Source organism: Uloborus diversus, chromosome 7, assembly GCF_026930045.1.
Source record: "Uloborus diversus isolate 005 chromosome 7, Udiv.v.3.1, whole genome shotgun sequence".
Taxonomy (NCBI): Eukaryota; Metazoa; Arthropoda; class Arachnida; order Araneae; family Uloboridae; genus Uloborus; species Uloborus diversus.
The window spans coordinates 29,407,357-29,424,439 of record NC_072737.1 but is presented as its reverse complement, the minus strand read 5'-3'; the positions used below and the strand labels follow the sequence as shown (position 1 = coordinate 29,424,439).

The 17,083-nt window shown below is 30.7% G+C and overlaps 1 protein-coding gene across 2 annotated transcripts in view; it reads right to left on the bottom strand.

The window, feature by feature from the left end:
* Positions 1–6,568: 6,568 nt before the first annotated feature.
* LOC129226058 (toxin Tbo-IT2-like) overlaps positions 6,569–17,083 on the bottom strand; it is a 113,007-nt gene continuing 102,492 nt past the window's right edge. For both annotated transcript variants that reach the window (XM_054860638.1, XM_054860639.1), the window contains exon 4: positions 6,569–6,852. In XM_054860638.1, the coding sequence (XP_054716613.1) occupies positions 6,714–6,852 (139 nt within the window). In that variant the 3' untranslated portion in view covers positions 6,569–6,713. The remainder of the gene's footprint in view (positions 6,853–17,083) is intronic.

The window sequence follows — 17,083 nt, the reverse complement described above, 5'->3', positions numbered from 1 at the left end:
AAACAGCAAAATAAAAGTAGAACCACTTCCTCTTCATCATCGGTCACAATATGTTGAGATGTACTTTTTTCGACTGCGGTTCGGATAATGTTTCAATCAGTTTCTCTAGTTGTATTTTTCTTCAATGCCCTTAAGTCCCAACCTAGGAAGCAACTCGTCATTCAGGTGTCGTTTATTACACGATTCGGAAAAGCGTTTCTTAAGGAGCACTCTCATGTTGAGAAGACAAATAAATCATATTGCGCTAGCTCGCAGTCGTTCTGATGTATCCGAAGACAGTAAAAACGTCACAGTCATTTCAGTTCTCCAATAAAGTTAAACATGAACATAATTCATTAAACTCGCCGAAAAAGCACAGAACTGAATTGTTTAATATATTACTGCTATGGATTAGTTCTTTCAGGCTCTGCTTTAGTTTCATTAGAACCTGTTCATCATACAAGTATGCTCACAAACTAAGCAAAAATTTATTGATTCGTAAAACCGTGGATTTTCTTTTATAGTGTACATAAAAATTCTATGAATTCATTCCATTTTTCACATCTCATGTAAATAAAGGCGAGCATTTTTTGCGCAGAAATAGATACCTGCTTAGTGAAAAATGGAAGCATTTTGGTTAATGATTCTAGGTGCATCCCTATTTTCCATACCTTCTTCTTGAATGATTTTTCAATAAGTGTAAACATTCGATAATATTGCGCTTCAAGTGTACAGGGGGTACATTTTCCATTCTAGGTTTCCAGCTGAAGCTTTACATCTGATGTGATGAACCTGGACAGTTTCATTTGCTTTTGCAGAAAGAATGAGTGAACTTTCATTTTCACACATTTACTCATAGTTTCTCTGCTCGTCCGTCTTCAGATAATTGAATCTCATTACGAAATCGTCTGATACCAAAATTATTCTCTATTCAAAATAAAACTCAGTAGGTAACTTCTAGTCTCGTGCTGTCTTGAAATTATTTGGTGATGGCCTCTTAGATATAAGCCATGTTTTAAAGTTTTTGTCTCATAGAAAGTGTTTAAGCTATCAGAAGAAAAGGAAATCATATGCAGCAACTCGCAGCGAGAATATTTCTATTTTATTTTCAACAGAAACAATTTGATCCTGAAACATAATAATGCGTGACAAGGCGAACTCCTAAAAATGTATAAGATGTGAAGAGTTGCTTCACCTATCATACTCATTTGACATTGTACCACCTAATTTCCTTTTATTCTAATCTGAATGTGTAAAAAAAAAAAAAAAGAAAAAGAAAGAAAAACTGTCCAATATCAAAAATTTGACCTCCAGATTTTTTGCTCAAGGCCAGAATAATTTCCATTTATACGGATCTGAAATTATGTGCACTACACAAAAGCTTATTTATGCCGAGAGTAATACACTTGTTGATTAAAAAAAAAACTTTGAAAAGAAGAACGACGGTGTTTTCTGGTACCCCTAAAAAAACGCCGACCCATTTTAGAATTTTCCTTGTTGTCGTCTACTAAAAAATGAGGCTCTGCTATACATACAGCTTTTTAAGCTTCTGTAGAATAAAGGATATTAAACTATAGAATAAGAAGAGGTTTAAAGCATAAAATATTTAGAACGGAGCGTGTTGGAACGGTTAAGTTGGTGTTTTTTTTTTACTCGGGTAACTCTGTTACTATTTATATGTTGTGTCCTTAGTATTGCATTCCTGCTATATTCAACACCCTAAGTCTTCAATCTTTTCAGGCAGAAATATATTTAAATTTTTTAGCAATTTTATGCCTTTTTTATAATCTTAAAATATTACTATAAATTTGAAGTATCATACTAACTTATTCTGATGGTACGTTGTCATAATTCATGATAATCAGTTTTTTTTCACAGAAGACATTTTCATGTTGCCACAATTATGTTAGGCATTAAATTACCGATATTTTATTTTATTAAACCAATGATACCTTCGTACTTGCTAGTTCTATCTTAACCGGTGAAGGGAACCAGTACTATATAGTAGTATAAGATATTATAAAGTGCTTTGGAAAAAGTAGTATTTGGTCTACTCTTTCCATTTCATTTCTTCTTACTTAGCATGTTGTATTGAAATAATATTTGCTAATTTTAAATCAACTTGATTTAAATCAATTTATTTAAACCAGTTGTTTAAAAAAAGTGGAAAATCACGGATTAAAGTAAAAAGTTAAGTTTTAAAAGTAAAGAAAAAAATTTCAAGAAATATAAGTGCATTTCAAAGTGGAATTAAGTGATGTATATTTTTCACATCAATAACTAATTCGTCACTCAAAAATCGATTTATTATATAAGACAATTGCTTGTCTTCTTTTATGCTTTCATAATTATATTTATCACCATAGTTTTTTTGAGCAATCACATTGCTTATTGTTCTCACTTGACTGTTTTGAATTCCTACGATTTTATTTTCCCCCCGCCTCCCTCTGCAGCACCAAGGTCGACTGACCCCTCCTGATGCTGCTCCTCTAGCGAGCAAAGTCTCCAGGTTGCGTCCATAGCCTACACACACACACGCATACATACACACACCTACACACACGCTTACATACACACACACAATCATGTCTACACACACATACACACACATACACACACTCATGCCTGCACACAGACGCAAACACGCACTTCTACATACACACTCGAGATTGCGAATAACATAATTTGAATTCCAGATGTCAAAATCCAAATTCATTTTTAATGTTGTTTATTTTTTGTTAAATTTCACAACTTCATTTGCTTTATATGCTAAAAAATGCAAGCAGTTTATTTCCTGCTGTAACTTTCCCTTCTTTCTTTCAAAACTTAAATTAAGAAGGCCATAAAATTATTCCGAAAAATAGCAGAAAACACTTGATCAGATAATCTGATAGTTGGTATAATGAAAATAAAAAGACATGAGAATTAATAATATTTATTTCTTGCCATAATAAGAGAATAGCTTTATTAATTAAAGGATGCATACAATTGATCTTAGACACTGATTGACACCAAATCACTCATCGAAATGGAACGCTTAAGAATTTTATTCTTAAATATCTATACTACAATTTGATACTTTGACACTGATGGGATGGTACCTAACAAAAAGGAATGTTGATATACTTAGAATATTGCACAGAAAGAAAATCTATGAAGATCACTACAAACATGAAATTAACAATGCTTTCAACTTTTCACATCTATTTATTCATTATACATTTCAGGTACACTCTGAAAGAGCTTTACGCATTAAATTCTCTGTAAATACAATAATAGACAATATTTATTTTTGTTTAATACATTAATATTATATTATTTTTTTCAATAATAAAGTTTGTAAAGCCAAAACAACAACTCGAAAATATATTTGTGAATTTTACTTACTAAGAAAATTAGACTTTTCTTTACGTATGCTATATGCAATAATTGGTGAGGGGGGGGGGGTTGTCGTAAAGACTAATTTAACTGGGGAAAGGCAATGTGGCCGAAAACACGTTGTAAGTTTTGTGTCTTGTTGAATCCATTTTGGAGCTAATGGAAAAAAATATCTAAGGGGTTAGAAAGTTAACTTGCAAAGTTATTAAAAAGAATTGCTTCTGGGCACGAAGCACAAAATTAAGTGGTCAATGCAATTTTTAATTTGGTGTTTAACAATACTTTTATTAGAATAAAAGATATTAGTTGTTATTTAAACTATTAACACAAAGTTGAGTCAGTTTTATAGCAAATAAGAAGTATGCAAAGAATTTGTTATTTATGACGCATAAGACTTTTATTTTTCGAACCTAGATTAAACTAGCTAATGCTTATTAACTAAATAAATACATTTGAGCAGAAAAGTAAAAGAAAATATTGCTAAGTTAAAGCACAGAAATTTGCAGATAACTGCAGACACGTGTTTCAGGGTTTCAAGGAACTTCGATAGACGTGTTGGCAGTTCTCTGCAAATTTATGCAATTAAACTCTGTTCTATTTTCTTTTTCTTTTAGCAAAGACTTGTTAAAATGCTATTCTAAAAATTGAATGATATGCACTTTTTTTCCTTATTTTTACTATTTAAAACGTTTCGAAAACGAACGCATAATATGTTGTATTTTAAGACGAAGCAAACATAGCTAGAAACAACGGTAATGCAACATTGCAATGGTTTGCAAGCGTTTTGAGGTTCCCCCAATAACTATTTCCCAATGACGCATGAAATGAACCCTAAATGATATCCCTACTAGATTATTCCTCCCTTCTATGAAAAAAAAAAACTAATTTACTTTCGAACTGGGCACCTAATTAAAGGATACGAACATTTATTTATTTTTATTAAAACATATATAAAATAAAAATTGCTGTCAAAAAATGAGCAGTACCTTTTTTTTCAATTGTAACTCATAAGGTAAATCTAAATGCTGGAAAGGGACAATCCCGACAAAACACAGGGTATTTTTTTCATAAAACAAAATACCTTTATAAGTGAAAATTGAATTATAAAATTGTAGTTTATAACATAAGTTATAAACTCAAAACAATAGATACACCTAATATGATACGACGGATTTCCTTCGGAGATTTCTTTTTTCTTCAGTACGTTAAATTAATTTCTAACTAGCTTTTCTTTAAGACTGATAAGTCGAACTAATATCCTCGAACTGTCCCTACGTTATTACTTACGTAAAAAGAATAGGGACTTATGGGACATATTTAAGCATATTAAACATCATAACATATACACTGAATAAAGAGTTTCATTGTCAATTGTCAATTTCCATTTTGTCTTTTTTTTTTCGAAAACTTTTAAAATTATCAATCAGTGCATTATCTGAAAACAATCTGTAAAATTATTAAAAAAGATGCGTTGAAGCAATGTCAGCACATAATTTATAACATAAAGACCATAAAGACCAGTACTTTAGTAGAGTTTAATTTAAAACTATGTACACTTTTAATTCTCTCAATCCGGAAAAAAATAATTTTTTTCATCATAATAATTCTTTTCTTAGCAAACTGAATTAGCACTGTGATTCTTTTAAGCCTAACAAAATATTTAGCATTGCAGTAGTGTGCTTTAATAGTATTATATGTTGATAATTTTAAAATCATTTTATCATGCTTAATTTAAAATTTGCTACTACTATGAAACTTAATAATGTTGATGTGCAAAAATGCTCTTATTTCTAATTTAGCAAGTGATTTGTTTTTATGATTTTAAATCAGAATCTGTTGTTGAAAAAATCGTACAAAATTTAAGTAAATGTTTAAAATACGGCACGATTGTATCCAAACGTTTGTATATTAAAAATAGTTTTCAAATATTTTCCGTGCAAGAAAAAAAAAATAAATAAAAAACTTCTCTGCTATTTGGAGACTATTAAATGCTTGTTTTTATATGTATTTTCACTGGTAGAAACAGGCTTGGCAAAATGAAAATGTTGCATTATTGTCAAATTTATTATTCTGTATACCTCTGTCCTATGAAAAGTTTGATGAAGTCATAACTAAAGTAAAAATAAATTTAAAAAAAAGTAAGCATTTAAATAAGCGTTTTCTACAAATGTTGTAAATCAGATGCTTAAAAGTACCATTTTCTAAAGCATCTCAGTCACAAATAAAAAAAGGTCGATACAAATTAACCATCAATTAGATAGTCAGTACAACTTTTGAAAAATAGTTTGAGAACAAATCATTTCTATAAAAGATCCAAAATATTACACTACATCTTAAGTACACTTTCTCAAAAATAGTCCGATATTTATGTACCTAAAACGCACTTGTTAAAAAGATAATTTGTTTTCAAAGTTATAATTTGAAAAGAAGACTTTTTGATTCGTAAATGCTTTCTTGAAATATGAAAGACTTTTTAATTTTTTAAAAATATCATATACGTACTAAAGATGTTAAGTAACATCAAGTTCTATGCATATCAAACTGCAATTTGGTGTTTTACCATATTTTGGGGAGTTATAAATTATCATTCATTAAGTTGGAATTGCGTCACTGATTTGTTTTTACTCTTTTATCCTTTTCATCTAAATATCTACATATATTTATCTCAAAGAATTTTTTTTATCGGTCAGTAATGTGAAGGAAATGTAAGGAAGAAAATAGTTTAAAAAGAAGCAATTTTAATTAATTCTCCTGAATAAAATTAATATCTTAATTTCAAACTAATTAATTTAATCAACGCTTGAAAACATTTAATTTTGAAAATGCAAATTTAAAGGTGATTGTTTCGTTTTATTAAAAATATTTAATTACTGTCCTTTTTTGCATTAATAATCAAATGATATAACAACTCATTTTCTGTATGAAATAAATTTTTAAAAGTCTTCTTAAAAGTTCTTTTTTAATACTTAAATTTTGAACATTTGAGTTGAAATAATATCCAATTATAGGACAATGTTCAATTCAGCAAATGATGGAAACACTACAGTTACGCTAAATTGCAGTAATATGAAATATTTTAAATATTAAATGCATGTTGGTGTAGACATTTGCAACGTAAGCAAAATGACGAGTCTAATTTAGGAACAATAGATACATTAAAGGAACATAAACAAGACGAAATCACGAAATACGTTTACATATGTTTTACAAAACATATATCATCCGATGGTTTGACTAGAACATATTGTAAAGGCTGTTATTCTCCAAGAACATAAGTAGTGTACAAAACTCAGGGATGCTTTTAGAAGGTCCATATTTCGGAAGAGCCACACACAACACCAATCGAAGTATTTTCTTCACTTTCCCCACTTCTGGAAGAGACCAACCCTTTGGCATCTGCAGTTTGTACCCCATAAGTTGCATCGACACGAAGAATTGAAGCAACAGTCGCTGGGCCTGTGGTCGCAGCTACTACCCCGGCGAATGCAGCTCCTTCTGCAAAACAAAACCAGAATAATTATGGTTATAAAATACGAATGTGTGAAGAATAATGCTTAACTAGTTACAGTAAACTTAAGATTATTCGCGGAATAGGGTGGCAAGGGTAGGGAAATCGCGGACAACCAGTAAATTACGTAAAAAAGGTGTTAATGTAGACAAGACCCTAAAAAATAAATAGCACTTATATACATTCAAACTATTGATGAAACGAAAATAGTGTACAGTGCTGGCCAAATTATTAGACTAAAGAGTTTTTTTTTGTTTTTTGTACACTATTTGTACTAAAATACAATTTATTATACTGTTAAAGTACAGTACATACTGTACACTGATTATTACGTTATTTTAGCATAATTTAATGTTTTCAGGTGGCAACACTGTCTGCTTTGTTTATGTTCTGTGTTTATCTACCTACCAGGAACATAACCTCAATGAGCTTAAACAATTCACTAGTTCTTTTTATTAGTTACATTTAAAGTTAGTTTTAGGTAATTAGTGAGTATGTGTATGTGAGTATATATAATAGTGAGTATAAACAGTTTTTTACCTCCTTTTTTAAAAAGTTAAGAAATGGTGTAAACCTTGTGAAAAGTATGCCAAAAAGACTTAAAATGCTCATCAAGAAGAAGGGAATGCATACTTAATATTGAATAATTATTTCACTATTTGTTAATGTGTCTATAGTTACGTAATCAATAAAGAATTTGCTTTTAAAAAGGTCTTAATCTAATAATTTGGCCAGCACTGTATGTAAAAATGCATGTAGAAGCTAGAAATGGGGTGCTCATTATTGCAAACGGTTTGCACACATACAGCGAGCAAATTGTGCAACATATTAACAGCAGCAGATCAAGCGAGGTTACACAAAAAACGCAAAGGGGAGGGCTGAGGAATTTTTCCAAGAGTAGTCTGGTTACTCATTTACACACGTAAGTAGTGTAGATTTAAAAACAGTCAGTATGGTAGGGGTAGGTCTAAAAATCAGTAAGTGGTAAGCTTAAGCAGTAATTAGTGTAGAACTAAAAATCAGGTTTAAACTAGTCGGGTTCCGTTGACCTTAAAAGCTTTGATGTCATTGATTGGGAGCAGGAAAGAAAACAATAGGAATGTATAAAAATACATTTTGCACTGGTCAAATTAAAATGTGCACATTTATCCACACTCAAGTTAATCATTGTGTTTTTTTTTTTTTTTTTTGAAAATGTGAAAGGTCACAGATAAGCCTCGGCGAATAATCGGGAGTTTAAGGTAGAAAGGACAAAAATATCCTTTTAAAACTACTAATGTGTCTATGTAAGGTTATTTGAGTTTCTACTGTTCTTCCCCTTGCTTATTTAAAGATAAGCATGCTCAATTGTACACACACATCACAATCTTGATATCCACATTCATTTCGGTATTCTTCCTTTTCTGAAGTAGAAGAAACTTGCTTCTTCCCTATTGAAAATTTTCTCAACCCATATTACCCACACCCCCCCATTCTACCCATATCGCGCGTTTCTGCAACTTGATTTTCATACCTAATCGTATTTATTAATTGTATTTAGAATTAAATAAGTACTAAAATAACGAATTATTTTACGTTAAAAGAACTTGTCAACGTCCTAATAAACGTTAACGCACAAGAAATCCTAACTTATAAATTTATAATGTTAATATATATGAATGATGCAATCTGATTTCTGAAGTACTGTAAAAAAATGTCAAACCTAATAGAGACCAACACACCTATAACCTCTAATACTGCATCTTCGGCGAATTTCTGGTCATAACACTAATCATCAATTCTTAGACAATTCGTTTCGACATTTTCCGTAGATAGCCAATGCATGAAAAAAAAATACATAGGTGCCCCATATTAGAAAATAAATACACTTTCTTTGGGTGACTTTACCCTACTGAAAAAAAGCAATTATTTTGGTGTTGTTATAAACTTAGTCTTTTTGAGTCTAAATTTCTCCAAATCATCTTATCAACAACTCAATCTAACTATTTTTAACAATGTTTTTCTGGGCGGAATTTCTTAGTCCGTTAGTTATCTCTTGGTATTAGTATTATTAAAAAAAGGCTGTAAAGATCTTGTTTGTCATAAAACCCCAATTTTTCAACCCTCTTCCGTTAGTGACTTATAAAGAATCGTTTTATGTAGTGATAGCTACATTGAATATTCTAATTTTATTAATTCAAAACACAAACATTTACACTGTAAACACCAGTAAATAAAGGACAAAAAGTATCTTTATATGGTTCAAAGTCACAATTTGTTTCTGTGGTTTCTCTCCTGGCGACATGCAAGGAAAGAAAACTCCAAGAGCTGAAAGAAAATTATGATTTACATTCCTGGAAAGATATTCTTTACTGATTAAAGAACACTAAGCAAGCAAAGTCTTTTTTTTTTAATCTAAAAAAGCTAACAAAATATTATCTTACTATTTCTTTTTCACTAAACTATGAGTACGAGAAATAACTGAGGCGAAAGTTAAAGACGAAAAAATACCTTCAAATGGCAAGTTCTAAAATTAGAATGCAACTCAAACATAGTTGCAAAATTAGAATAGATTGAAACTATTGTTATAACGTAGTTGCGGAAATGAAATCCAAAAATCTTACGAATAAGAAAAGATTATTTTAAAAAAAGCTGTATAGAGTAAAAGCAGCGTAAATTTTGAAATAGAAAACTTTTTTGAAACTTTTCAACTTTTATTTCCTTTTTTTCAAGTTTATGTAGAAATTATGTCAATTGAGCTATGAATTCAATATATACAGAAAGGTCAGTCATTCGATATATGGAGTAAAATGAAAGAAAACTCAAGATCTACTACGACCCCAAAGACCAAAAAGAAGACAAACAAAAACAATGAAACCACTAGATATTTTTTAATTTTTTGATTCAAAACTTTGCCATTTTAGTAACACGCCCATAAAGGCTTTGGGGATAAAAATGCTTAGTAACCTTTTTTTTTTAAAGGAGTGTTTTGCTATGATTGATATTTATTTTTTAATTGCTCAATCTTAGAATAGCTCTAACTTTTGATGGTTACGAAACTTATTCTTTGGATGCCATAAAAACCTTAAACCAATTGAGATTTTTTAGTTGAGAACAACCACTCTGACGCAAGTTCAGTTCTTAGCAAAAAATAAAACTTAAAAGTTTCGTACAGATGTTAGTACAAATTTGATAAGCAGCTTGGAAGGAATACTTAAAGAAAAAATATTTACATACGCTTATGAATGTGTTATACAGTCTAACTCACTTATAACGAGCCCTGATTTAACGAGAACTCGGTTTTAACGAGAAAATTCAAAATTCTTGGTTGGTATACAATGTTAAGTCTATGGCGGAAAAACTCGCTTTTAAAGAGCAAACCTCGCTTAAAGGAAGCAATTTTTTTTCTGTTATATAAAATTTTTATTGAGTTCGAGCAAAATGAGAAATCTTAAATCTTTGAAACAAGTGATGACGGCATTAAAATAAATAAATAAATAAATAATATATATATATATATATATATATATATATATATATATATATATATATATATATATATATATATATATATATATTTTGCAGTTAGAGAAGCATTAAAAAATTACATAGTTTGTGAATGTCAATGTTATCACTTCCAAGATACTTGTTTCCGATTATATTGCAGCTCAAATCCAAATGAAAATATCAATGAAAGCGACGATGATAGTAAAAAATGTGAAGAATTTGAATCTGAACTACCATCAATATACACAATGTCTTTTGATATGCAGAAAAACTTCAACGAGTTTTTCGAAGCCAGGGGTCAAAATGACAATGGTATGGCTAATGAATATTCCTCGAAAGATATCAATAACTCAAGAAAAAGACAATAAGACAGTTCAAAGGAATTTACCAATTTTTTTGGCACTGTAGACGAATTTAAAACAAGCAAATATATAATTTTAAGGGTTTTTTTCTTCTCATAAACTTGTTTTTTTACGAGGACTTGGTTACAGCGAGCTAATTTCTCGGTCCCGTCGTGCTCGTTGTAAGCGAGTTCAACTGTAACACATTTGATCATGAGCAGAGTTTCTAAAACATAAACGCCGATCTAGAAAAAAATAGAAATGGAAACGTATTGTGCATCTGCTTAAAAGTAGTGTTGCAATTATCGATAAGATGAAAACTAAATGCTTTAGTGTAAAGAGGGAGATAAAAAATAAAATAAAAATAAAAATCGTTCAGTATTCTTCAAATGTTGATTTGTAATACTTCATTTATTAGTCATTACATATGCTTGTATAAAACGAGCAAACTTGAATAAAATATTAGCATTTACATTTGATTGTTCCATGTTCTGGTAAAACATTCCGTATTTTAATGTTAACACTTAATCAAAGTAATAAAAATAAAATCGGATTTCTTTAATTTTAAGCACCCGTATTTATTATTTAGAGGTCTGGATTGGGAATTTCTTCATTTAAAAATTAACTAGAACTGCGAAGCATGGTATTTACTTAAAATGTTTTAAAAATTGATATAATTAATTTCAATCCAAATCGACCCTAATGCGAACACATAACTGACATATTTAACTAGCACTGCATCGACTGGTTCTCAACCAATATCAGCTAACCTATAATCACAAAATATCTTTCATTAACGGAAAGAAACATAGCAGCAGAAACCATTTTAGAATCTTCTGTCTTCTTTACAATTTCTCTGCCAGCTGAGGTTAGAAAGATTGATATAATAACGCAAGCTGGAATGAACATATTTGACCATGAAAGAAGAGATACACTCACTGGCCAAAGTATTAGAAACGGAAGATCAGTTTTTTCTTGGACCACCTTTTGCACGGATAACTGCTCTGTTTCTTTTGGACATTGAGTCTAAGATCTGCTGTCGTTCATTTACAACAAGAGACTATCATACTTTGGCTCTGTGCAGTTTTTAAGATCTTGTAAATTAAAAGGAAGAGGAGAGTGCTGTCGAATGCGTCGTTCCACGATATCCCACACATTTTATGTGGAGTAAAGTGCTGGGTTGTGTGGTGGTTACGGAAGGTGTTAAGCGACTCGATTTTCAATATTTGTGGCACGATGTATAGTTTTGCATTATCATCCATGAAGTAACCGTCGCCATCAGGATAAAAATGCAACATTGCAGGGTGCACTTGATCTGTCAGTATATCTTGATTTTGCATGGCTGCTTGTTTACCCTCGAGGAAAACTAGGGCACCACTTCCATGGCAGCAGAACATGCTTCATGTCATGATACTCCCTCAAGCCCATTGTATATTGTATCTCTCAAAGGTTTCTAATTCTTTGTCCAGTGAGTGTATTTTCCGCTATAGCATATCTGCAATAAAAATGAAAGCGCCTATGTTCTATCCTAAGAAGCTTTTACAGATTAAGAAAAGGTAAAAAAAATAAATACTCCGTTGGGAAGTCGGATGAAGTTTTCGATACAGTCGCCCCTTTGATATGTTCTGAATTGTTTGACGTTGGTTTTGAAAATATTGCAAACTGAGATTCGTACAAGATATCCTAATACAATATCTGGTAGTTTAAAACCATTACTATTAATAGCAGCTTTGCAATACACAATGAATATAAAAAATGCAAAACATTTGACAAACTATATAGTTTGTCAAATGTTATAATTATTTCAAATAAATCCGGCGAAAACAGAAGTTTGTAAAAGCTTCCGTGTGCTCGTTGCAAATAAAGGTATTTTACCGCATAACTCCGATTTTCCATGGGAAATAGGTAAACAATTTCTATTTTTTAAACATTTTGCTAAAAACAAGACTGCAGCATCACCTAAAGCTTAAACGCAAATGCTGCAGTTCAAAAAGTTGTCCTACTAACTTTCGTTTATTTTCTGCCTATTTTGTTCCATCAATGACACCTTTTCTGCAATACACTTTATGAAAATTTGAAAAATCTTTTTTTTTCCGCGAACACAATATAATGACCAGCTTGCATATTCATTACTATTAGCTGAAAGAAATATTAAAGAATTGTCTTTAAACGTAAAGTAAAATCTTAAAACTTGTTTTTAAATCCCATAAAAGAGAGAGAGTTTTACTACTATTTTTTTTAATTAAAGTGACAGGTGGAATTATTATTAATTTTTTTAGAATGTTGCTGTTTCGATCATTAAAGTTTTTGGAGTTACTTCCAAATCATTGGTTTTTACTTTCTTTTAGGATTGCATATGTTATAAAGAGTTCCGTCCAGAATTAAACGAGCGCAGTTTTCCGTAAACCAATATCGACTTTCTTGTATCTGATCAATATTCTCAAAATTAGCTAAAATCGCAAATAATTTCGAACATTATTTTTAAACATTTTAACCTGATTTCTAGAAATAAAATATGTCTTGCACATCTGAAGAAAAAGATGCGTGAAAATAGAAAATGAATAAATAAAATAAAAGAACAAATTAAGTATTAGCACTTTTTAAACAAAGCAGCGAATACATTTTTATCCCTTAAAAAATCTTAATTCGCTTTCAAAAAGAAAAAAAAAAGAATGAAAAAAAAATAAGCTCATTGAAGTTCCTTTAATCGGAGGATTTAAAAATTCTCCTTTTTGGTTATTTTTTAAAAATTTGTTGGGGAATTTTGGATATTTTTTTTGTTCAAGTCCTATTATTAAACAAGCGTCACTTGATGTAACTTATATTTTCGATTTTACAGTGCAAAGCCGAGCGACGTAACTATTTCTATATAAATAAAACAAAGAAAATATCTGTGCGTGTTCATTCCATCGTATTGAAATCCACAGTTTACTTCGGATCTCGACCAAATTTGGCTGGGATGAACTTGGGCACCCGAGAAGGAGCGTGTGTGGAGGGAGGGCATTTCGAACGAAGAAAAAATACCGAACCGTTCGAATTTTAATTTTAGGACCTAAGTATGGTGTTTTTCTATAATATGAGAGAAAAAAATGCTCGCAAAAAGTAGAATAAAATGTGTATGGAAACCTCTTCTTTTTCTGCGTTCGATAAAATTTGTTTCAATGTTACAAGGTAATAATAGCATGAACTATAACTGTTTTTAACTACAGTCGAGCCCGCTTAATGAAATAGGCAATTTGCCACAAAAAACTATTCTAATACGAGGAATATTCCATTATCCGGGACAAAAATAACTCACATAAACGGTATAGAACAATGTATTTTTATTATAGTAAGCGGGATATTCTTTTATCCAATATTCCAATAAGCGGGCTCTACTGTAATCTCGCACTAAAATGTATGTGATCATTCAATTAGAAATTCTTTGTTGATTACTGTCATTGTTGAACAATGCTTTCCTCAAAATTTTAAGCATGAAGGAATTAATTGAGAAGAAAGATCTGTCATCATTTTTTTCTCTAACATAAGCGAATAAAGTTCTGGCTTTTGTTTTAAAACTTTACCTCTAATCGGGAGATTTAAAACTTTTCCTTTATAGTTATTTTTACGCAATCAGTTGGGGACATTAACCGTTAACTTTCTTCTGGAGAGCTAGAGAAGTAAAAAAATCAAAAGCAAGTTTTTTCAAGTTGGGGGACTAATGAGTGTACCCCTCTCCGCCCAATACTTCAAAAGTCATCAGCACGATTTTTGTCTGGTTTTTTTTTTCACATTGCTCTTTACTTACTTTTCGATGTATAACCACAGAACCACCCTCACTTGTATGAGCTCCTAACACGAAAATGCTATAAATTTCTTCTGAGGGGCTAGCAAGCAGCAAAGTTCAAAAACCCGAACATTTGAAGCAATTTGGAAGACTCATGCTTATATTTCATGCCTCTGGATATGGATATTTTCCTCTAGAATATTTTTAAAAAACGTCAAAACCATTTTTTTTTCGCTATAGGTTTGTTTTACAATTGAGGTAGTGAGAAGCAAAGGGATGCAAGTGGCAAAATTAAAAACTTGGAGATAACCAGTACAAATGGTAAGTGAACATCTCCTCTGTCTTGGGGCAAGAGATTGTACTAGTAGCCCTGGTAGGTGCGGCTGTACAGCATGATTTAGAAAAAAAATTCAATGAAAGCCTACCTAGGATCTGATCTTTAAACGCGTTTTACTCAGTTCTTGAGTATGTCCACTAAGATCCTTTGCTTCTCACTGTCTCATATGGTTTATAGGATTAGGTTTTATACTTAGTTGATTTTAAACTTGTTTTAGGGGAAATAATCCAATGAGTCTCCCAATTTGATTCTAATTTTCGTGCTTTTGAGCTTTACACCTCTCTAGCCCTTCAAAACATTGTTAAAGTCTAATATAATGTTTCTTTCCCCTCTAAAAAATACCTGCTGTGAAACTGTTAAAGTCCAAAAAAAAAAAAAAAAATCACACGGGGAGGTGGGCGTTACTTCTAAAAAATGGACGTGATGGGGGAAAGCGGTGGTCTTATTTGTATTCACGAGGCCATTTTACATAAGTATTAGCAAGAATTACGTCAGAAGCGTTTTGAGTTTTTTTTTTTCTTTTTCTTTTTTGCTTAGCAGTGTTGGAAAAAAAATCATTTTAGATGCTCCTCATGCCCATAAGGTTATTTTCGAAAAATAATAAAATATAGTCTTAGTAAACATGCGGAATATGATGGGTAGTATTAAATGGAGCCTAAATGAATTATTTTTCATATATTTTTTAAATAGTGCTTTTTGAGTAACCTAGCTTTAAAAACCGTAACTTTAAAAAATAATTCGTTCAGATTTGATTACCAAGATTGCATGTATCTAAAGGGTGCAATAAAATACGCTAAGAAACTACCTAAAATGCCATCTCTTTAGATCGATAGCCATCTCTTTATTATTATTATTTAAATTGAGAAAAAAAATATAGAACGAAAAAATGCAGTTTTTTCCCCCACAACAGTTTTTTTTCCTTAGCAGTATACCCCACTTATGTTCAAAAACTGTGTTCAAATTGTAAGATGGAAAGTATTTTTTTGTGGGAAAAAATTAATTCAAATATTTTAAATACTTTCAGACTTTTTGGCAGCTTATTCAAATAGACTGTAATGATAGAAAAACACCTTTTGTTGCAAAATTCCTTTGCGATATTTTATAAGCCCATTATTTATAACTACTCTAATTTCAAAAGAAAAAAAAAATCAGTTGATCGTTGTTTATTAGCGCATGACTGGGTTTTGATCTGGAGTCTTTCGGTGACCCCGCGCGTCCTAACGTTTGCCCAGGAAGCGCGCGTTCTGCCGGGTTAGTTATGCATTGCTGAAATATATTTTACTGATATACTCATCTAACAAATTAAAATTTCGATGCAGTTTGTGTCCTTAAGAGAATTAAAAAAAAAAAAAAAAGTGCAAAATATTTCTTTCTCGTAGTCAGGAATAGTGTTAAGGAAGCCATTTTTGTATCGTCTGTTAATGTGTAAGTCTAAAGTGGATGTATTTATTTGTTATATGCTGTACATTGAAATGTACAATTCAATGTGAAGCGTATTGTAATCATTTCTCATGAGTACTTCCCATTGTTTTTGTAAAACTTTTTAGAGTATAGAAATATACAGTTAGGCAGTAACATATTTTTTGTTAAGGAAACAAGAGGCCTAATTAAATATTCAAAAACAACGATAGAATTTATTCCAGTAAAAGAATTCTTCTATAAATCTCATGGGTGGAATCGCTAATGAGTTACTTCTAACAGGTAACATTCATGAGAAGGGAGTAACACTTATGATAAAAGAGGATCAAATAATAAGTAGATACATTATTATAAATTGTGTGTTACCTTTGACTCATACCTTTATCAAAAAGATACATTTCTTCACACTTTTATGTATAATAAATTCACTTTTATTAAAAATTTAAGAATGAACACTGACACACAAAGCTAATGTTTGCAAAAATGAATTTTGTGTGCGTAACTTAGGACAGACTAATTCTCAAGATAAGGTATTCAAGTAACTACATATTTTAGTGAAATTACAGCCAAAATTCTGCAATAAATAATTTAGTGAGTCCATCTTTCCTGAGCGTTACCTTCTGTCATGAGTGTTGCTATAACTAAAATTTAGCATTTGTTTTAATAAACTTTTTCTTCAATCTTTAAAAATTGGTTTCAATATTGAAATTTTTTAGCTATTCATGGTAATTGCAATGAAAACATTTAATGTTTAATGTCATATGTTTTTAACTTAAACTTTGCCCTTTATTTAGGAAACAAAGTAACACTCATGAGAAGTTTTTTTTTTTACAAATACTTAAATTTTCTTAAATAAATAAATATGTCCA